Consider the following 23,103-nt stretch of genomic DNA (forward strand, 5'->3'; position numbering starts at 1 on the left):
AACCTAAAACAGGCAAAAATGTGAAAAAAGCCAAATATGGTGAGGTGTTATGGTCGATCGAGAAAAAAGTAAAAAATGGGAGTAGGTACGACATAATTGCGTTTGTGTCATTGACAATCAGTGCGTCGGCTCTTCAACATTTGACCAATCACAGATGAGAAAGAAGTCGGCAGCTCGTTAACTCCCCAAATTGCTTGAATTCTGTCGTGGGACTTCTTCCCGAAGTGAAAAACAGTGGTGGTCAACCGAGCCAAGCTGGCGCCCAAACTCTTGAATACGCAAGGGGCCTACATCTTCCTGCAAAAAGTAGATACGAGCAAAAAAAACTAAACTATGCAATGGAATAGATCCCTATACTTGACCAAAAAAAGGTTTGTTGAGTATTCCATAGGATTATCCGTCAGTGGAGTGCAAAATTAGGACCTAATATAAATGTGAATACAAAGTTGTACTCCCCTACCCGGTGTGCATATGTCTGAACAACTTTACATGTCCACTTCAGAACAATAAACCAGAAAAGTACATCTAAATGCTGCTACGTGTGATGGTCCGTTGCCCGGATCATGTTTTGTTTTAGTTTAAGACTCCCTTAGTTCTGTTCCAGCACCCTTGGGTTTGTGTTTCTTGGTTGTCATGGGTGCTGATTATTTTCACCTGCCTCTGATTAGTGTTCTGGACGCTCATCTGCTCCCGGGCACTAATCCGAGAGCTATTTATTCCTGCCTTTCGCAGCACTCTGTCTGGCTGTCTTGTTTGCTTCTCGCAACATTACGTTTGTCACCCATGCTTTTGATTCCTGTGTTAAGTTTCACCTGAGCTCCCCGTGCTATTAGCACGCTTGTTTTGTTTGTTGGTACGTTGACTGATTTACGTACAATAAAGTTAAAGTTAAAGTACCAAGGATTGTCACACACACACAGTCTTGGCAAACTCTACACAAGGCCAAAGCCTTCACCCAAACAGAAGGGCCTCATGTCCAAATGTGGGTTTGGCTCCCATTTCCCCCCAGAGGACAGAACTGGAATTACAGACAACTTTTCCCAACAGCTGAAGACCATCAGCAATCAGGAAGGCTCTCACCTGAAGCAATCAAATCCACTCCTTTTTAAGTCTGCAGCTCCAGCTCAGACTTCAGGCCAACAAACACTGCTTGAGGAGAATTTGCCAAATGCAGTAGTGCCTAACTGTTTACAGAGACCAGGGTGGCTGACAGTGAGATGACTTATATTATTTTGATGTTTGATTTAATATGTTGAATTTATTTTAATTGCCAAGTGGTTGTTAAATGTTTAAATGTCAAATCTAAGCTGTTAAAGATCATGTATATGTACTTTTGGAAACACTTTTACTTTTAAAAAATGGTTTATTGTAATTTGTTTATATTGGTCCCTAACTGCTTTTGTATTTGTATTTCCATAGGTTTTTCACCTTATACCTATTTGATGAAAAAAAGAGACAATCTAGTCCAAAATAAAAGGAGAAAAAGAGATTTGTCTCATCATTGGATTAAAACAAAGAGTGAAGTCCCAGTGGTCAAAAAGTCAAAACCCTTTTCAAGTTAGGGGAGAAAACAAACAAACAAAACATAGCTTGACACAGTCTAGGTGTGGTGAGATTATCCTCTGCATTTGACCCATCCCCCTCAACCCTTGAGGGGTGAGGGGAGCAGTGAGCAGCAGCGGTGGCCGTGCCCGGGAATCCTTTTTTTGGGTGATTTAACCCCCAATTCCAACCCTTGATGCTGAGTGCCAAGCAGGGAGGTGATGGGTCCAATTTTTATAGTCTTTGGTATGACTCGGCTGGGGTTTGAACTCACGACCTACCGATCTCAGGGCGGACATTCTAACCACTAGGCCACTGAGCAGTAAATCACTGTCTTACCTGCACCTTGCCTCCGGAGTTCTTGCTGCATCTTGGAAGAACGACCCGCGCATCACCATGCGACCCAGACGTAACACTACTTTTTCTTTGAGTCATTGTCTAGTCCAGTCTCAAGTCTTGGAACTTGGGCAAGCGTCTCCCAAAGGAATGGCTCGCAACTGCGGATTGGTTCTTGTCGTAAACTTTAAAGGCCTACTGAAATGATTTTTTTTTTATTTAAACGGGAATAGCAGATCCATTCTATGTGTCATACTTGATCATTTCGCGATATTGCCATATTTTTGCTGAAAGGATTTAGTAGAGAAAATCGACGATAAAGTTCGCAACTTTTGCTCGCTGATAAAAAAAAAGCCTTGCCTGTACCGGAAGTAGCGTGACGTCACAGGAGCTAGTATTCCTCACAATTCCCCGTTGTTTACAATGGAGCGAGAGAGATTCGGACCGAGAAAGTGATGATTACCCCATTAATTTGAGCGAGGATGAAAGATTCGTAGATGAGGAACGTTACAGTGAACGACTTGAGAGGCAGTGATGGACGTATCTTTTTTCGCTCTGACCGTAACTTAGGTACAAGCTGGCTCATTGGATTCCACACTCTCCTTTTTTTATTGTGGATCACGGATTTGTATTTTAAACCACCTCGGATACTATATCCTCTTGAAAATGAGAGTCGAGAACGCGAAATGGACATTCAGTGCCTTTTATCTCCACGACAATACATCGGCGAAATGCTTTAGCTACGAGCTAACGTGATAGCATCGTGCTTTAACTGCATATAGAAACAAAAAAATAAACCCCTGACTGGAAGGATAGATAGAAAATCAACAATACTATTAAACCGTGGACATGTAAATACACGGTTAATGCTTTCCAGGCTGGCGAAGGTTAACACTGCTGTGCTAACGACGCCATTGAAGCTAACTTAGCAACTTAGCAACGGGACCTCACAGAGCTATGCTAAAAACATTAGCTCTCCACCTACGCCAGCCAGCCCTCATCTACTCATCAACACCCGTGCTCACCTGCGTTCCAGCGATCGGCAGAAGGACGAAGGACTTCACCCGATGCGTTTGGCGGCCCGGAGACGTAGGAAGTCAAGGTGAGGTCGGCGGCTAGCGCGGCTAGCGCTCCAACAAAGTCCTCCTGGTTGTGTTGCTGTAGTCCGCTGCTAATACACCGATCCCACCTATAACTGTCTTCTTTGCAGCCTTCATTGTTCATTAAACAAATTGCAAAAGATGTCCAGAATACTGTGGAATTATGAAATTAAAACAGAGCTTTTTGTATAGGATTCTACGGGTACCATAACTTCCGTTACTCTGACTTCGTCACGCGCATACGTCATCCTACCGCGACGTTTCAGCCGGATATTTCCCGGGAAGTTTTAAATGTCACTTTATAAGTTAACCCGGCCGTATTGGCATGTGTTGCAATGTTAAGATTTCATCATTGATATATAAACTATCAGACTGCGTGGTCGGTAGTAGTGGGTTTCAGTAGGCCTTTAAAAGAGCCATTCAAAAGACTATTTGTTTGCGAACGTCACATCTGCAATTTTACAATTGAGTCCAAATAAGTTAATTCTAAGTTCTAAGTTCATCCCCACCTTCTACCATCCTAGTCACGTCCGTTGTGTCCTTGGGCAAGACACTTCACCCTTGCTCCTGATGGCTGCTGGTTAGCGCCTTGCATGGCAGCTCCCGCCATCAGTGTGTGAATGTGTGTGTGAAAGGGTGAATGTGGAGATACTGTCAAAGCGCTTTGAGTACCTTGAAGGTAGAAAAGCGCTATACAAGTATAACCCATTTATCATTTATCATTTATTCTAGAACAGGACTATAGATGTGTAAGTTTTTTGAAACACATGATGCTCCTCAATTTGTAATACTTGTGAAAAGTATAGGGGAAACCCTGCTGCATACTTGCCAACCCTCTCGTTTTTAGCGGAAGACTCCCGGTATTCAGCGCCTCTCCCGATAACCTCCCGGCAGAAATTTTCTCCCGACAAACTCCCGGTATTCAGCCGGAGCTGGAGGCCACGCCCCCTCCAGCTCAATGCGGACCTGAGTGGGGACAGCCTGTTCTCACGTCCACTTTCCCACAATATAAACAGCTTGCCTGCCCAATGACGTCATAACATCTACGGCTTTTAGAGAGTAGAGTGCACAACTGCGCACACAACAAGGAGATGAAGCAGAAGAACGAGGAAGTTACAGACATGGCGACGCCGTCGACGAGCAAGATGAAGAAATACGCTTGCAAGTTCCAAAACGAATGGAAACAAGAATTTCAGTTCATCCAGGACAGTTCGAAGGGGAAGGGGTATGTATGTTGCCTGTACATTTTGTAGAACAGACTTCTCCATTGAACACGGTGGCCGAAATGATATACTCATTCATGAACGGAGAAGTTAAACAGGACAATGCTGCCATCTACTGGATAGCCTCCGGAACACTGAAATTCAAGTATTTATTTTATTTATATGTATAATGAAATATATATATATATATATATATATATATATATATATATATATATATATATATATATATATATATATACTGTATATATATACATATATATATATATACTGTATATATATATATATATATATATATATATATATATATATATATATATATATATATATATATATATATATATATATATATATATATATATATAAATATATGAAATACTTGAGTTGGTGAATTCTAGCTGTAAATATACTCTCCTCTTAACCCCCCCCCCCCCCACCTCCCGATATCGGAGGTCTCAAGGTTGGCAAGTATGCCCTGCTGTATTTAACAAATGTTTCCTTCAAAGGACACCATTGACGATGGCCTGCACCTGGAGGAACCTTGACTTGACGCAGGAGCTGATCAACCACCTCTACTAAAGAGCAAAGATGACTGGAATGCCTTCCACATTGTCTGCAGGGAGGGTGATCCCCTAGTGGTGGGTATTTTCTTACCATTGCCCCAGATGTGTGGAGAACTGAGATCAAGACGTGAAAGGCCCCACTGTACACGGCATCTTTTTTTTAATCTTTTTTTCTTTTGCTTAACAATTAGCTACACATGACTGTGAAGAAGTTCTTCAAATCTTACTTAAAAGGTAAGTCGAGCACTCGGATCCTGTCACTGTATTTTACTACCACTTGAGCAAGCCAATAAAGTTAATTACGTCAGCTGTGCTTGTCTAGCACAATCATTCCAACATGATGTGCTTACTGTGTCCAGATGTGGCTACACTCCCGACGCCAAAGACAGCTGTGGAGTCAATCTTTTCACAGACACTGAGTGGAATGGATACGTTTCAGTGGCAATGGCCAAACACCACGTGAATGGACAGTAGTTGGACATTTGCTTCTTTCTGTTTCGCCATATTGACCCTGCTTGTATGTCCTGTGCTATAGGTGTCTCCAACTGCAGCTAACAAAGGCCCCGTTTACACTAGGCTGACCATACGTCCTCTTTTCCCCGGACATGTCCTCTTTTGCGGGGATGTCCGGGGTGTCCGGGCGGATTTTTTAAATGCCTCAAATGTCCGGCATTTTGAGTTAGGGTTGCGTGTACCGGGTATTTTTAATGTACGCCCAGAGTTAAGAAGGGGTTAAACAAAACAAAGTGTGGAGGCGTGCGTGTAACACGGGTGGGAAATAAGCCATATTTCCTCTCATGGCATCCCCTCATATTACCTGCAGCGTTTCCACGTTTAATCTCACGAGTTTAACACACGCGCTCACGTGACCCGCTGCAGCCTATCGCGCTCTATATGATCCACCGTCCCAAGATGGCTGCCAGGTGCGGTGGCTAAGCCTGGGCACATCTGAAGCCGGTATGTTTTAAAGTTGTCGTTTGCCTGCATATCGTAAAAACAACCGTCCAACATTTTACAACTAATTGTAAACTTATAGGAGCCGACCATCAGGGCCGAGTTGCGACGAGAGAGTGTTATTAAGCCGAATTGGTAAGTGAATCTGTTTGCTAATAGTAGCTGCTAGCCGTACCCATGTATTGTCTATGGGCGGTTAGCATCGGCTTTTAATCCCGTTTCCTCCAATGTTTCTGATCCCATTGAATTTATATTTATTTCGAGTCTTTATTTTGGGTACTTACATATGGTGACTGAGTGTTGTGGCGTTTTAAGGCCATGTGCACTTTTTATGCTACGGTAAAGACAATGAATGAACACTGTTACACCCGTCGTAGTGACGTCACTGTTATTGTTAATGTTACACCCGTCATAGTGACGTCACTGTTATTTTCTATTGTTTAATATTGTTAATGTTACACCCGTCATAGTGACGTCACTGTTATTTTCTATTGTTTAATATTGTTAATGTTACACCCGTCATAGTGACGTCACTGTTATTTTCTATTGTTTAATATTGTTCATGTTGCACCCGTCATAGTGACAACACTGTGTACTGTCGTGTTTATGTTGTACATACATGGGATGGTTTAATATTGTTAATGTTAGCAGTATTATTGCTAATAATGATAATTGTTAAGAATTCCCCATGTTATCTACGTTTCAGAGACTTTATTTTGAAGCATTTCATGACAGTGTCACTTCCGCTTCCTTCCTGTAGGGGTCACTTCCGCTTCCCTTTTGACGTGTGTTAATGTGTGCTGACTTGTTTTCTCTGCTACGTTTAATCGGTGCTCTAGTCTTTGACGATGTGAGTATGTTGATTATTATATAAGACTAATTTAGTTTATTAATAGACATCACTGTGTTTGTGTAACATTTAGGGGTGTTTTAATAATATTATTGATGCTGTGTTGTCAGAATGCTACGAGCTAACATCTCCCTGTTAAGGATAGCATTGCTGCTGCTAATGTGGCTAGCTCATATGCCATTGTGGAAATGCAATATATTATGTCTCTAGTATTTTACTTTGAGCATATATATAGGCATATATATATATTGTTGTTTAGTTAAATGACATAAATGTTGATGGGTGTTTGCTTGTGGTTTACAGATACTAACTAACTAACTAAATGAACCTACACCAATATGCACCATTAAAGTTGGAGGAGTCCAAATGATGACTGTGTGTTCTCTGACCGGAACCCCAACGTGGTCAATATCCGAAAAAACCAGTCGCAGAGTTTAATACTCAACAATAATAATAAGTGTAACTTATTTGTTGAAGGTCGAACAATAGATGACTTAATGTTGATGTTTATGTGCGCACATTGATTGAACTCCGGGTCCTGTGTTTACGTAGGCCAGGTCCCTAAGTCTTGGATGGCGAGCTGTAGATAGGCCTTGAGCCTGAGCCCAAGGATCTCCACCTCTCAACCCCTGAACTCCACCTGTTCTGGTCGGGCCGGTAGGCGGCTTATAGCCGAACCCCTTGCCTCGCACCTCATTACTCTGCAGCCTTTTGCACTACCTCATACACACCCTACCCATAAACTGAACTGTCACTACAAACTGCCATATCCACAACCCCAACACCAATATGCACCATTAAAGTTGGAGGAGTCCAAATGATGACTGTGTGTTCTCTGACCAGAACCCCAACGTGGTCAATATCCGAAAAAAACAGTCGCAGAGTTTAATACTCAACAAAGGTCCTTCGAGCCGGATATAATTGCTACAATGGAAATGTCATCAGAGGATGAATCTGCGTCTCCATTCCATCCTGATGTACGAGACCGATTGGTGAGGGAACGCCGCACCCCAAAACATCTTGAAGACTACATCCTTGCCTATAATGTGCACCGACCTGCCCTTTCCTCCCCCCTGCCGAGATGGAGGAGCAGAGAGGAGCAGCAGCCGCGGTGAACAGTAGCCAAGCAGATGCATTGCTTCAAATAGATGACCGAGTAACCTCACATCGTGCCACGTCAGTCGACATGCTGAATGTTTCTTCACTCAGGAAACTAATGGAATCAGTATCAGTAAAGGAAAAGGAGGAGACGGACGAAATTACTCGACTTACTGCTAAACTCCGCCAATATGAGAGCAGACAACGGCGACGGCAACAGCTGATGGAACACATATCGTCCTTCCTCATGGAAGAAGAAATGGACGGAAATGACCTTCATATGGACACGGAGCCTTCACCAGCACAACCTCCTTCAGTGAGCGACAGTTGTGCTGCAATTTCCATTTCACATACTCCCTCACCTGAACCAGTAACAAAGCAGCTGCACTTTGTAAAGCCTCCACTTGGGGGATGCATAACAGCAAGCACACATTCAGTGTCAGGGAATGAAACTAATAAAGTGGACATCATTCCCGCAGCTGCACGTGAGAGAGCTGCTTCCCCACTTACATTAACACAAGCATTCTCACCACAATGCCCAAGCTCCCCCTCCTCTGTTGCTTCATATAGAATGGTGTTGCCTGCTGTACATCAGGAACAACTCCCCAGCCAGGACACATTATTACTACGACCAAAGGGCACCCCTCAGCACTGTGGCAAATCTGGAGAAGGCATCCAACCAGCCGATCATCAACGCACTACAGCAACCTGTACACCTGCAGTTGCTTCTTACAATCCCCTGAATGTGCTCAGTCATCCCTTTCCACCTGCAATACCTGACGCTCACTCAGGTGCAAACGTAACTCATCACCTCCCCGGACTCACAGCAGTAACAACACCTCAGTACCCATTATACACTTCACCACTAGAGGGTAGCATGCCCACAGTCTATCAGCCACAGATGCTGTCAAGTCACAATGTTCCCCCATTACCCACTAACTTGTCACAACGCTCAACATATGGTGTGTCACAACGCTCAACTTACGGGGTGCCACAACCTAAAATTCCAGATTTTACTGCAGATAGTGAAAGAGAGTTTGCTAACCTCAAGCTTGCTCTTTGTAACCTACTCGAACCCCATCCAGAATTAAGTGAGAATGATAAATATCATATGCTACTTGAACATCTCAAGCTTCCCAAAGCACAAATGATAGGTCGGTCGTGCCGCCACCATCCATACCCATATACAGCCACCATGCAAGCTTTGCAGTTCCAGTATGGTCAGCCACATCAGCTTGCTCAAAGCGAAATAGCTGCCATTCTGACCTCCGCAGATGTCAAGCCGACTGATGCCCGCACCTTTCAGAGCTTTGCTCTGCGAGTCCATCTCCTAGTAAGCATGCTGCTCTCCTTAGAGGGACCACAAGGCATGGAACTGAACTGCTGCTCACATGTCGATCGCCTACTTAGCAAGCTGCCAAAGTACCACAGAGATGGGTTCATCGAGCATTTACAGTTACAAGGCAAACTAAATGGCACAAGTCTGAACCCCTACAACCTGCAGGACCTAAATGGATGGCTTCAAGGTAAAGCACAACAGCAGCGCCTTTCCAGCAGATTGGTGCAACGCTATCAACAGGAGAAGCCCTCGGGGAGCGCAACAGAAAAAAGTTCCTTCAGGGTCAAAGGTCAAGCTACAGCTGTATATCTTGGAGCAGCGCCAACACGACAGGGTGCCTCCCCTAAGCACGCTCTTGCTGACACCAACAAAGCTAACAAAATGCATTGTCTCTTCTGCAATAGCAAGGAACACTATATTGGTCGCTGTCAACAGATCAGAGAACATTCTGCGGCGCACCTGGACAAATGGATAGTAGAAAAAGGACGATGCTGGAGATGTGCACATGCTCATGCACCCGACGCATGTACTCTCAAGAAGCCCTGCAGCGACTGCAATGGTATCCACCTCCAAGTTCTCCACAATGTAGCTCAACGGTATACTGAAGACACCCAGATGACTCCCACAGAGAGTCGTGTCTATTTGACTCCCAGCATCACCTCAAGTAGAGTGCTCCTGAAAGTTGTTCCTGTACTGCTGCATCATAATTCAAAATCAATGGAGACATTTGCTGTCTTAGATGATGTGGCTCAACGAACTATGATTTTACCTGACGCAGCACAACATCTACACTTGCATGGCCAACATGAACTCCTTGCCCTGCGCACCGTGCGCACAGACCTTACCCACCTCAAGGGTTTAACAGTTGACTTTGAGATTTCCCCTATAAAGAACCCAGGGAAACGTTACCAAGTGCAAGGTGCGTTTACTGCACAAGGTCTGGATCTGATGGAGCCGACCTACCCAGTTCAGAGACTTCAGAGGAAGTACACACATCTATGTGGGATTTCGTTGCAACCATTCTCCAATGCACGCCCCCTAGTGTTAATTGGGTCAGACAATGTGCACCTGATCACTGCCACGAAGCCAGTCCGTCAGGGAAATAATGGAGGACCCATAGCCATCCACACAGCACTTGGATGGACTTTACAAGTGGCGGAGGAAAGAACACAAGGACAGAGCTCAACACAATTGTGTCTCTTTACCTCACTTGCCACTCCCAATGACATCTTGTTTCGTAATGTGGAAAAGTTATGGCAACTTGATGTTTTGCCATTCAGGAACGAAAAGATGGTTGTTCGCTCTCGTGAAGATCAGGAAGCAATCACCTTATTGGAGACAAGAACTCAGCGAGTCGACATAGAGGGTGTCCAGCGCTATGCAACACCCCTCCTAAGAAAGAAAGACATGCCTAAACTCAACAGTTCCATATCCACCGTTATGGCTCACTTGAGAAGCACAGAGAAAAGGCTCAAGAAGAATCCAGAGAAAGTCACTTCCTTTTCTGCTGAGATCGCTAAGCTCATTCAAGCAGGGTATGTCAAGAAGCTCTCGCATGAAGAGACAGAACAGTCCAATGAAGCGTGGTATCTTCCCTATCATCTCGTGTTCCACAATGAGAAGGCAAGACTTGTCTTCAACTGCTCGTTTCGACATCAGGGAGTGTCTGTGAACGACCAATTCCTCCCTGGCCTACCCTGGGACCATCCTTGCTAGGTGTTCTTCTTCGGTTCAGACAGCACCAGGTAGCTGTGAGTGGAGATATCCGAGCAATGTTTCATCAGATCCGTCTTCTCCCTGAAGATAGACCACTCCTTCGTTTTATCTGGAGAGATTTGCGCAGCAAAGACCCACCAGACGTTTATGAATGGCAAGTGCTTCCATTCGGAACGACATGCAGCCCGTGCTGTGCAATATTTGCTCTGCAGCAACATGCTCGGAATCACCAACACAACCATCCAGGCCTTCTTAAATCAGTGGAGCAAAGTTTCTATGTGGATAATTGCTTAAAGAGTTTCACCGACATATCTGAGGCTGCACAGCAGGTGACTCAGTTGCGCAAACTGATGGCAGAAGGAGGATTTGACCTCCGACAATGGGCAAGTAACCAACCAGAGGTGTTAGCCCAAGTCCCACCTGAAGGAAGATCAACTACCACAGAGCAGTGGCTAAGCCAGAACCGAATTGAGCCACAAGAGCCTGCTTTAGGCCTGAGATGGAACTGTGCTACTGACACCCTTGGCTATCAATGTAGAAACATCGAACATACCATATTGACCATGAGGACTGCATATCAGGTGCTAGCCAGCCAGTATGACCCCCTGGGGTTTATAGTACCGTATACGACCCGCGCCAAGGTTGTCATTCAGCAGCTATGGTCCAAGCAGAGAAGCTGGGATGACACCGACTTACCGCGAGCCCTGCAGGAGGCCTGGAAGCGGTGGGAGAGTGAGCTCCAACATCTAGATAAATTATCTATACCACGCTGCTACACACCAATCCCAACCACTGGTTCCGAGTATGATCTGCACATCTTTTGTGATGCCTCTGAACGAGCATATGGAGCAGTTGCTTATGTCAGACTACAGACTAAAGATGTCATTCTCACCTCGTTCGTTATGGCAAGATCAAGGGTAGCTCCAAAAAGACAACAATCCATGCCTCGCCTGGAGCTCTGTGCAGCATTAGCTGGAGCTCAGCTTGCCAAGGTTTTAAAGACAGAGATGACCCTCCCTCTTCAAAAGACAACACTGTGGTCGGATTCCACCACGGTTCTGGAGTGGCTCCAGTCGGACTCCTGCCGCTTCAAGGTCTTTGTTGGAACGCGTGTCTCAGAGATACAGGAGCTGACGGATCGACAATCCTGGCGATATGTGGACACCCACAACAATCCTGCTGATGACATCACCAGGGGGAAACCACTTCTGGAACTTGCGGAGGACGGGCGCTGGAGGCAAGGACCCCCATTTCTCAGGCAAAGTGCGGAATACTGGCCAAAAAGACCGGAGAAAGATTCATCCCCGACTTCATCCGAACTAAAGAGCATCACCTTCTGTGGTCTTGCAGTAGTGCAAAGCGACAATAATATTCCGGATGCTTCTCTATTCAATACCTGGAAAGAATTAGTAAAAGTCACTCAGCAGGCGGGACAGGAAGGACCAGGAGGTTCGACACACAGTCAGCCAATCAGCTCCCAAGAAGCTGAGTTTCTGTTGCTGAGAAGATGTCAAGTTCAAACCTTTCCCGCAGACAAAATGTCTCTTAAAACACAGAACGCAGTGTCAGCTAAGAGTCGTCTGGCGTGCCTCTCTCCTGAGTGGGACTCAACTACAGGGTTAATTCGAGTTGGGGGTAGGCTGCGACGACTCCAGAACTCGGACTTAGAAGAGATCCATCCTATTGTGCTGGACCCAAAACATCAGATAACTAAACTCCTCATCAAGGACATGGACGGACGTCTTCTGCACCCAGGTACAGAGCGAGTGTATGCAGAACTTCGAAGACATTACTGGATTCTGCGAGGACGACAAGCAGTCAGGCACCATCAGCACAATTGCCCATCTTGTCAAAGCTGGCAAGCTCAACCGACAGTCCCAAGGATGGCAGATCTGCCACCACAACGCCTCAGACTTCTCTGTCCACCCTTCCATTCAACAGGTGTGGATTGTTTTGGACCTTATCTGGTCAAAGTGGGCAGAAGATCAGAGAAATGATGGGGTGTCATTTTTAAGTGTCTTACAACTCGAGCAGTTCACATCGAGCTTCTCAACTCAATTGATGCCGATGCATTCCTTCTCGCTCTACGTCGGTTCATTGCCAGAAGGGGAAGACCAAGAGAGGTACTGTCAGATTGTGGGACCAACTTCAGAGGAGCCGAAAAAGAACTCAGGACAGTGTTTGCAGAGATGGAACCTCAGCTATGAGAGCAACTGACAGAATATCAGATTGACTTCAAATTTAACCCTCCAAATGCCCCTCATTTTGGTGGGGCATGGGAACGGGAAATTAGATCCATCAAGGCCAGTCTCCAAGTCGCAGTAGGAGGGCAGTCAGTCACAGAAGATGTCTTGCACACAACTCTTGTAGAAGTGGAGGGGATACTGAACTCAAAACCACTAGGGTACGTATCATCTGATGTTTCTGATCTGGACCCAATCACCCCAAACATCCTTCTCATGGGGCGGCGGGATTCTGCACTGCCTCAAGTAGTTTACGTCCCAGCTGTCATGGGGCGGCGGAGATGGCACCATTGTCAAACACTTGTGGATCAGTTTTGGATCCACTTCATATGCAGCTATCTACCCACTTTGCAGACCAGGTCAAAATGGCTGAGGTCTTCCGAAAATTTAACCATCAACACTGTAGTTCTGATGGTGGACCCTTCACTTCCAAGAGCACAGTGGCCCATCGGCAGAGTGGTTAAGACCATTCCGAGTCAAGATGGACAGGTCAGGGCTGCTGAGGTAATGGTCAAGAGTAAAGTCTACACCAGACCGGTAGCTCGCTTGATCCCACTTCCAAGTTTAGAGGATGACAGTAAGGACACTTGAAGAATTCCTGTAGTTACACATTTGTTGTACAAATGTGGGGGCGGCTGTTAAGAATTCCCCATGTTATCTACGTTTCAGATACTTTATTTTGAAGCATTTCATGACCGTGTCACTTCCGCTTCCTTCCTGTAGGGGTCACTTCCGCTTCCCTTTTGACGTGTGTTAATGTGTGCTGACTTGTTTTCTCTGCTACGTTTAATCGGTGCTCTAGTCTTTGACGATGTGAGTATGTTGATTATTATATAAGACTAATTTAGTTTATTAATAGACATCACTGTGTTTGTGTAACATTTAGGGGTGTTTTAATAATATTATTGATGCTGTGTTGTCAGAATGCTACGAGCTAACATCTCCCTGTTAAGGATAGCATTGCTGCTGCTAATGTGGCTAGCTCATATGCCATTGTGGAAATGCAATATATTATGTCTCTAGTATTTTACTTTGAGCATATATATAGGCATATATATATATTGTTGTTTAGTTAAATGACATAAATGTTGATGGGTGTTTGCTTGTGGTTTACAGATATTAACTAACTAACTAAATGAACCTACACCAATATGCACCATTAAAGTTGGAGGAGTCCAAATGATGACTGTGTGTTCTCTGACCGGAACCCCAACGTGGTCAATATCCGAAAAAAACAGTCGCAGAGTTTAATACTCAACAATAATAATAAGTGTAACTTATTTGTTGAAGGTCGAACAATAGATGACTTAATGTTGATGTTTATGTGCGCACATTGATTGAACTCCGGGTCCTGTGTTTACGTAGGCCAGGTCCCTAAGTCTTGGATGGCGAGCTGTAGATAGGCCTTGAGCCTGAGCCCAAGGATCTCCACCTCTCAACCCCTGAACTCCACCTGCTCTGGTCGGGCCGGTAGGCGGCTTATAGCCGAACCCCTTGCCTCGCACCTCATTACTCTGCAGCCTTTTGCACTACCTCATACACACCCTACCCATAAACTGAACTGTCACTACAAACTGCCATATCCACAACCCCAACCCTGGGACCCCATTTTGAAAATTCCTAGCACCAACACTGCTGTCAACAGAGGAGAAAAATGCTTTATTTAAATAAATATATTATTTATAAAGCAAGTTCGAGTATCATTGGCAAATTTTCACCTAGTCCCCGCCTTGGCACGCATATATGTCCTCTTTTTGGGATTTCAGAATATGGTCAGCCTAGTTTACACTGCACACCAAAGTGACACAGATCAGATTTTTTTTGCCAGTTTTAATGCTCCAAAGTGCTTCAAATCAAATTTTTCACATCAGATTCAGGCCACATAAGGAAGTGGTCCAAATCCAATTTGAAGCTTATCTTTTCAAATGTGACTTCAGTCTAAACACAATGCGACCTGAATGCGACCCGTATGTGACTTTTTCACCAGCTTTGGGCGAGCTACGTCATTCGTGTGCGCCGGGAAAGACGCAGTCGCCAGTGGAAGTGGATATTTCATCGCAAAGCCTGTTTTCGAAGGCCAAATTTTCGGTGCGTCACTTGTCAATAGTGTGCAAATAGAGATGTCCGATAATGGCTTTTTTGCCGATATTCCGATATTGTCCAACTCTTAATTACTGATTCCGATATCAACCGATACCGATATTTACAGTCGTGGAATTAACACATTATTATGCCTAATTTTGTTGTGATGCCTCGCTGGATGCATTAAACAATGTAACAAGGTTTTCCGAAATAAATCAACTCAAGTTATGGAAAAAAATGCCAACATGGCACTGCCATATTTATTATTGAAGTCACAAAGTGCATTATTTTTTTTAACATGCCTCAAAACAGCAGCTTGGAATTTGGGACTTGCTCTCCCTGAGAGAGCATGAGGAGGTTGAGGTTGGCGGGTTTGGGGGGGGGGTTGAGTCATTCAAAGAGTTAGTGCTGCAAGGGGTTCTGGGTAGTTGTTCTGTTGTGTTTATGTTGTGTTACGGTGCGGATGTTCTCCCGAAATGTGTTTGTCATTCTTGTTTGGTGTGGGTTCACAGTGTGGCGCATATTTGTAACAGTGTTAAAGTTGTTTATACGGCTGTTGACCATGTATGCCTTGCATTCACTTGTGTGTGTGTGAAAAGCCGTAGATATCATGTGACTGGGCCGGCACGCAAAGGCAGTGCCTTTAAGGTTTATTGGCGCTCTGTACTTCTCCCTACGTCCGTGTACACAGCGGCGTTTTAAAAAGTCATACATTTTAGTTTTTGAAACAGATACCAATAATTTCCGATATTACATTTTAAAGCATTTATCGGCCGATAATATCGGCAGTCCGATATTATCGGACATCTCTATGTTCAAATAATAGGCTATATGTAATACCGTATTTTTTGCACCATAGGGTGCACCAGATTATACAGCGCACTGCCGATGAGCGGGTCTATTCAGGTCTATTTTCATACAAAAGGCACACCGGATTATAATGCGCATTTAAGGGGTCATATTACGATGTTTTTTCTAAATTTAAAACACTTCCTTTTGGCCTACCTAACATTTAATGGTGGGTCTTTGGTCAATATGTTGCATAGATTATGTTTTACAGACCATCTTCAGGACGCACCGTTTTGTGGGCGGTCTTGTTTACATGGTTCCACACAAGGACGAGAGTGGAAGAAGTGTCAAAAGATGTAGCTAACTGTTTTAATGACATTCATACTTTACTTAAATCAGTAACGGAGCAGCATCTCCTCATCCGTGGCTCACTAGTGCAACAACGTCGGAAATGTATCCCGTAAAAAAACGTTCGACCGAAACTCTCTAATAACTAAAGTTCCGTGGGTGAATTATGTAAACCAACTATACCAGGAGTTTTTAGCGCTTTTATAGCGAGTACTGAAAGATATGAGTTAGAACTTTATGCTACTTTATATTAGGAATGGCAACAGCAGAAGATGAATGTCCCATAACAAGAAGATAGGGGGGGAAAAAAGAAGTTTATCAACTACAGTGGTGGACGCGCACACATCAGAACATACGCAGATCCCATATACACATCAGCAGGTACCAGAAGGTGAGAAAATGATCAAATAATTTTTCAGCAGCTGTTTGATGAAAATATTACTACTTGGAAATATGTGGGTGGCCTGGGGACCTGCAGCGAAGCGGGGTGTGCCAGGGCCGGCTTCGAGATCAGCGACAGGTGCGTAGATGGCCCACCTGGGCCTGCTTATCTAATCACCTGTTGCTCTGTTAAAAGGGCAGCAGCCGGGGAGGAGAGAGGTGGTGGCGCTGGAGCGAGAGAGAGACAGAGACGGAAAGACAATTGCTGAAAAGCACAGAGACACTTGGAAGACAAAATAAAACAGTGTTGTAACCCCGAACCTGAGCTGTCATGTCAGTGATTGGTGGTCCGAGGAACCTGGAGGAGAGAAACCTCCACAATGTGTTTAGCAATGTCGTGTTTCACGATAAAGACACTGCTTGATTTGGGCACAAATTTTCAGTTCAGGACAAAAAGAGAAAAACTGATAAGCACGTAATCACACGCACAACAAAAAAGCTTAAATTGATTCTATTTTATTATATAATATTTTCTTCTTATTCCCGAAGTGTGAACAACATTATACAACATATTGTTTTGACTTGAGTAATGATTTGAAGTGCATGAGAAAGTGGAAAGGAAAACAATCTTTGCCCACACGGTGATCTATTAACGGGCATATTTTACAAGAAGCAGAACCGATGTTGTAAAAGCTCAAAACGGCAAACAGCTTAGTCAGCAATAATAACAGTTGACAAGTAACATTGTAAACAACCATGAATGTTAATTTGTGTCTTTATTATGACAGATTATTTTTTTTTACCCTGAATTTATGTAACTTAATTTTTTGTTTTTGCGTTTTGTGAACTGAACTTTTGTACATCAAATTATGCTGACAATTTCATTGAGAAAAAAAAATAGTTAGCAAAATGCCTGTGTAGAAAAATTTGCTGCTTTGAAAATCAAGACTCACTTCCGGTAAATTAAGACTGAAGCAATCGATCCTGTCTCAGAACCAGCCAATGAGGTATCAGTTTGAAGTCATGTGACCTGGTCTCGCAAAACAGCATAAAAAGGCAGTTATCTGCTACCTGGACATAATACAACATAAACATTTCAATGCGGCCCGCTGGATATTTTCATACTATAGAAATTATTTCAAAGGTTAAAATATGCACTTTTGAGTGCATATTTAAAGCTTTCCGTAAGAAAGACACAAACCTCCATAAACGCGCATCAATTCCACTTCAAAATATGAGTCGTGTTGACATGTTACATTGCATTCATAGGTGAAATACCATTTTAAAAAAAGGTGTCAACTAAAGGTAATGTGAAAGAGGGATGAAACTGTATCCTTAAATATGAAACTTAAATGTGATGATTTCTGGTTGGGTGCAGAGCTTGATGGCAGGTTGAGCTTTTTGGCAGAAACTTAATAATAAAGGGGGAAATAAAAGCAAATATGATGACACTTATACATGTGTATGCACTTCCACACACTGACACACGTTTTTTAAATCACTGTTTGATATAATTGCGTTGGAGACAGAGGGTGTTTTTGTATGTGGTGGAGATTTACATTTTATACTTAATCAGGATATGGATACAAACAAAAACCCTATAAAAAATAGACTTACTAAATTAATCAATACGGCTTGGAAAGATATGGGCTTTATTGAATTAAATATTACCAAGCCACAATTAACATTTAATGATGATCCCTCAGAAGATATCAAAGATTTGATTTGAGATGGGACATGACCTCAGTAAGGTATTTGGTCAAAAACCAAGGTGATTGTTTTAGGCTATTTATAGACCTGTAATACGAAACGTTAAAAACAATATTTAATGATGGTTTACTTATTTATTAGATTTGGCAGTAGGATTCATGTAATAAAAATGTATATTGCAAGTTGTTCAACCTATTCCAAGTCCTACCAGTAGAGGTCCCACAGACTCAGTTTACAGCCTGGGATCAATTTATATCCAGGTTTGTCAGGGGTTGCAAGAGACTGAGGGTGAGATTATCAGCCCTTAAATTATCCAAACACAAAGGAGGAATGGCTCTCTCAAGTGCGAATAAGTATTTTTATGCAGCTCAGTTCTGGTACCTGTGTTGTTGGAATAATGATAACTATAGCAAGATGATGTAAGAGGAAATGGAAACAGATTCTCAATGTTTTTTGGTTCAATCGCTCTTAGGCAAAAAGGAAAATCCATTGGATGTCATAGCGAAAATAAGCACAATAACTTCTGGCACTTTAAAACTTTGATTTAGATTTATTAAACAATTTAAATTAAGAAAAGATCAAAACGTGCTCTTTGACACCTAATTGAAGCCGGGAGAAGATGTCACATTTAAACAGTGGACAATGAAAGGTACTGTCATTGAAAATAAGGAATTGCAGAGTTTTCAAACACTGAAAGACACATTTGTACACAAATGACAAATTCAGTGATTGTGCATATAAACCAAACTGTAGGTGTACTAAAGTTATCTCCAGGTTTTATGAGAGTTTTATAAAACAAAAATTGGGAAGCTGTATTAGAAGTAGGATATTACATCTGGGGAATGGTAAATATGTGTAATCCAATTTACTTCCACAAGCTCACAACAATGGAGGGTGTTTAATTTGGTAAAAAAAAAAAAAAAATTCACCTAAGATTTAATTAATACCTCAGCCACGTTGGAGACAATGTGACTCGTTAAATTCACATTGTACGCATATTTTGGAGCTGTACAGCTAAAATCACTTTGGGAAGAAGTACACTCAGTCATGTTACGTACGGCGGAGGAAGGAGACGACACCACGGCAGGAATCAATTCAATAGCTTTATTGGAGCTGATGATGAATGTGTGGGATGTGTATGCTACTCCAAGTGTTTGGTGCAAAACAATGTGTAGAATTAACAATGTAAATGTTACCAGAGTTTGTTGTATGTGTGTGCTGGATGAATCTTTTGTCAGACCAAAGGGGCAAGGCGAGAAGGCAGTCCGTGGGAAAGCAGGCGGTCGGGGGCTGAAGAGAAGCAGCGAGGTCCTTGTCCAAGCAGGGGTCAAGGATCGAGGGAGGCAGTCCAGAATCCAGAAGAAAGTCAAGGCACACAGCTCAATCACGGGAAACAGGGAAGGCACAGAGAGAGAGCAAGTACGTGGAAGGGAAGCCAGAGACGGGACGCTTGCTACGAGGAGTGAACTACGTTCCGGCACTGGATCTTTGGGTGCCCTGGCCTTTATGCTGTCTGTCTTCATTAGTCCCAGGTGCATATATTACAGATTGCCTGCAGCTTTGCCGGCGCATGGCCGCAATGCGGCCAGAGCGAGCAGGGGCGTGTCCTGGCACGCTTCCAGCGTAGGTGCCAGCCGAGCATGCAGCAGAAGGCATGAGAGATTGCGCGTGCGCCGTGACAAGTCATGTCTAAAGTGTTGGAATATAATAGGGCTGAACGATTTATCGTTTTCAGATCGAAATTGCGATTTCAGAAGTCTCAATCTTGAGATCGTGAAGGCTTCGGTTTTAGACGAACGTTATTTAGCTCTCCTGGCTGACATGTCTGTTGTGTATATGCAGCCTGCTCGTGCTACTCTCATGCCTTGTCAAACTCACCAATCAGAAGTGGTAAACTACTTGTGAGCAGGGCATGCCGTCACGCTAACCAATCAGAGGCGGCCATTGACGAGGCTACCGCGTACACGCCCACTAACAACTTTGGTGAAGAAACAAACGTCCTGGAGGAAATGGCTGCTGCCGCCGGGTCAGAAGTGGAGGAGGATTTAGTTTTAATACAGAAGAAGAGCAGCACGTCTGTCATTTGGGACTACTTCGGTTTCGAAACTTCAGATGTGCATCAGAAACAGGTACTTTGTAAAACTTGTCGGGCCAAAGTCGCCACATCCCAAGGCAACACGACTAATTTATTCCGGCACTTGAAAAATCACCACCGGCAGTTACACGACGAATGTATGACCAAAAAGTCCGGTGAAAAGTCAACCCCGAGCGATTCAGCCCATTGTAGCAAACATACCACAATTACAGCGTCGTTTGCCAGTATAACTCCTTATGAGAAGAGCAGCCGTTCTATTGTTAACAGAATAGATGTGCAATATTTGGGTGCTGCTAAGCGGTAAATGAATGACCCACCTATTTTAATGTCTGACATATTTTTCAGAAGGGCAGAGGTTGGGTCATTTTGTTTTTGTAATAGTATTTTCTTTATTACCATTACTTTTCAATTTCACTTTAAAATATTGTTCAGGTTTCTTCCAGGGTTGAATAAAGTACTTGAATTGCTGCTATAGATGTTGATAGGCTAGCTCTCTTGAGCCATAAAAGACTGACCTACCTACTTGAGTATAAGACTGTTTACATAAGGTCAGGATCCTTTTTTTCCTTTATTGAAGTTGTTGAATTTTGTTTTTCTTATTATATATTAAGCATTGCTTTTTGTGTTGGAATTGTTTTGTATTTTATTTAACTTAAACTTTTTTATTTATCTTAACATAATTAAGGTTTTTGTACTGGTTTTAGTTCTTTAGTTTTAATAACTGCTGTTGGTCAAGAACTTTGGAGAATGTACATGCATGTTTCTTAATAAATACATGTTTGAAGCAATTCTTACCTTTTAGTATTCATCCTTGCATTACATAGCATTTAATGTTTTCATGGTATATCATTTTTTGTCATGTTTTAAATCTGTTACTGTTACTGAAGCTTGATTTGAAAAGAAATCGTGAGTCAAAATCGAAATCGCAATTTCTGTCAGAAAAATCGTGATCAGATTTTTTCCTGAAATCGTTCAGCCCTAGAATATAACATTCCAATGAAGTGTATGACCTCATTGTGGACATAGGGCCTGATTTACTGAAGGTTTGTGTGTACTAAAACACTAAACTGATCTACTAATCGTGTGCAAAGTGGATTGTGTCTGTTAAGTGAGCAGAATTATAATAAGGCTTAATCCCATTCCCATCCATCCATTTGTCTACCGCTTGTCCCTCTCTGGGTCGCGGGAGTGCTGAAACCTAACCCATCTGCATTCGGCCAGAAGGCGGTGTACACCCTGGACAAGTCGCCAGCTCATCACAGGGCCAACACAAACCGACAGACAACATTCACACTCACATTCACACACGGGCCAATTTAGTGTTGCCAATCAACCTATCCATGCATGTCTTTGGAAGTGGGAGGAAGCCGGAGTACCCGGAGGGAACCCATGCAGTCACGGGAAGAACATGCAAACTGCACACCGAAAGACCCCGAGCCTGGGGAGCGAACCTAGGACCTATCGTATTGTGAGGCACACGTACTAACCCCTGTAGCGCCGTGCTGCCCTAAGGCTTAATTAATATGCAAAATATATGCTGATCATCAAAACGCTTACAATTCTGTGAGGAGAAGATGCACATATAACTTTTAGCACGTGTCAGAAAGACGTGCAAACTGACAGTTCTACACACGGCTGCAGGATCAGTGCTCGTGCTGCAGACACACAATGGACAAACGAGAATTCTCTGTCCTACGTGTGTGTGTCAATATTTTGGACGGTCTGAAATAAAAAATATTACACATTCTATTCGGCAATTTCTTTTATAATTTTATAGCCGCTGGATGACTTAAGGGGCTGATTAAAATTAATTAAATTGATGCGTTTTGGTCTGTTGGCATTTTTTAAATGTTTGTTTTTTTAATTAGAAAATATATTACTGTATCTCTTTCATGAACACATATTTAAATATTTCATTTTTTTGCATATAAGTCTTTCCAGATCCACAAATGCACTTGTGATTTGATCCACAGCCTCGCGTACAGAATTGTCAGTGTGCATATCAATCAATCAATCAATCAATGTTTATTTATATAGCCCTAAATCACAAGTGTCTCAAAGGGCTGTACAAGCCACAACGACATCCTCGGTTGTCTGTTGTCTAGACTGTGATTCAGTAAAGGTGTCACAGATTATTCAAGTGTGCTGCTGGTTCAACACATTGCACACAGGTAGGAGCATGATGACATAAATGTGCAGAAAATGATCAAGTGTCTTTGTGGTAATAGGCCTGTATGCACTCAAATTCCTCAATTAAGTAAGGCGATATGCACCACTTTTCAGTTGCACACACAGTGTTAGTAGAACACGCCCACCAATAGTAAACGCTATTTTATTTCTTGCACATGCTGTCTGGCTAGCAGTGTTGGGACTAACGGCGTTACAGTAACGCGTTTTAAATTCCATGACGACTGATTAGTTTCAACTGTCTCATGTGTTCGGATCACACACCTGCTCTAATCAGAGACTATTATTTAAGCCAGTTAGTCGTCCTGGCGACATTGCTCTGCGGTTGCTCTTTTCATGCTTCATGCCATGCTACGTAACTTTTGTTTATTCAAGCCACCATTTAGTGAGGTTTTTTTTCCATGTTTTCATAGTTTCATGTTTCATGTCCTAAGTTTTTTGCCTTAGCTTTCGTGTGCGTTAGGCACGCTCGCCTTCAGGTTGTTTTCTGTTTTTGTAGTACTTTGAGTTCAAGATTAAATCATGTTTTTACCTGCTCGCCATGTCC

The 23,103-nt window shown here is 43.1% G+C and overlaps 1 protein-coding gene and 1 long non-coding RNA gene across 2 annotated transcripts; both read left to right on the forward strand.

Annotated features, from left to right (window-relative positions):
* Positions 1 to 5,499: 5,499 nt before the first annotated feature.
* LOC133662809 (uncharacterized) lies at positions 5,500 to 7,315 on the forward strand. Its single transcript, XR_009828167.1, has 3 exons — positions 5,500 to 5,721; positions 5,801 to 5,853; positions 7,121 to 7,315. It is a non-coding gene; the product is annotated as an uncharacterized LOC133662809 (long non-coding RNA).
* A 4,263-nt stretch (positions 7,316 to 11,578) lies between these two features.
* On the forward strand, positions 11,579 to 15,343 carry LOC133662810 (uncharacterized). Its single transcript, XM_062066978.1, has 2 exons — positions 11,579 to 13,777; positions 14,330 to 15,343. The coding sequence occupies exon 1, from the start codon at positions 11,624 to 11,626 to the stop codon at positions 12,716 to 12,718; it is 1,095 nt and encodes a 364-aa protein (XP_061922962.1). The 5' UTR covers positions 11,579 to 11,623; the 3' UTR covers positions 12,719 to 13,777; positions 14,330 to 15,343.
* The last annotated feature ends 7,760 nt before the right edge of the window (positions 15,344 to 23,103 follow it).

The sequence above is a fragment of the Entelurus aequoreus genome, linkage group LG12 (genome assembly GCF_033978785.1).
Source record: "Entelurus aequoreus isolate RoL-2023_Sb linkage group LG12, RoL_Eaeq_v1.1, whole genome shotgun sequence".
In the NCBI taxonomy this organism is placed as follows: domain Eukaryota; kingdom Metazoa; phylum Chordata; class Actinopteri; order Syngnathiformes; family Syngnathidae; genus Entelurus; species Entelurus aequoreus.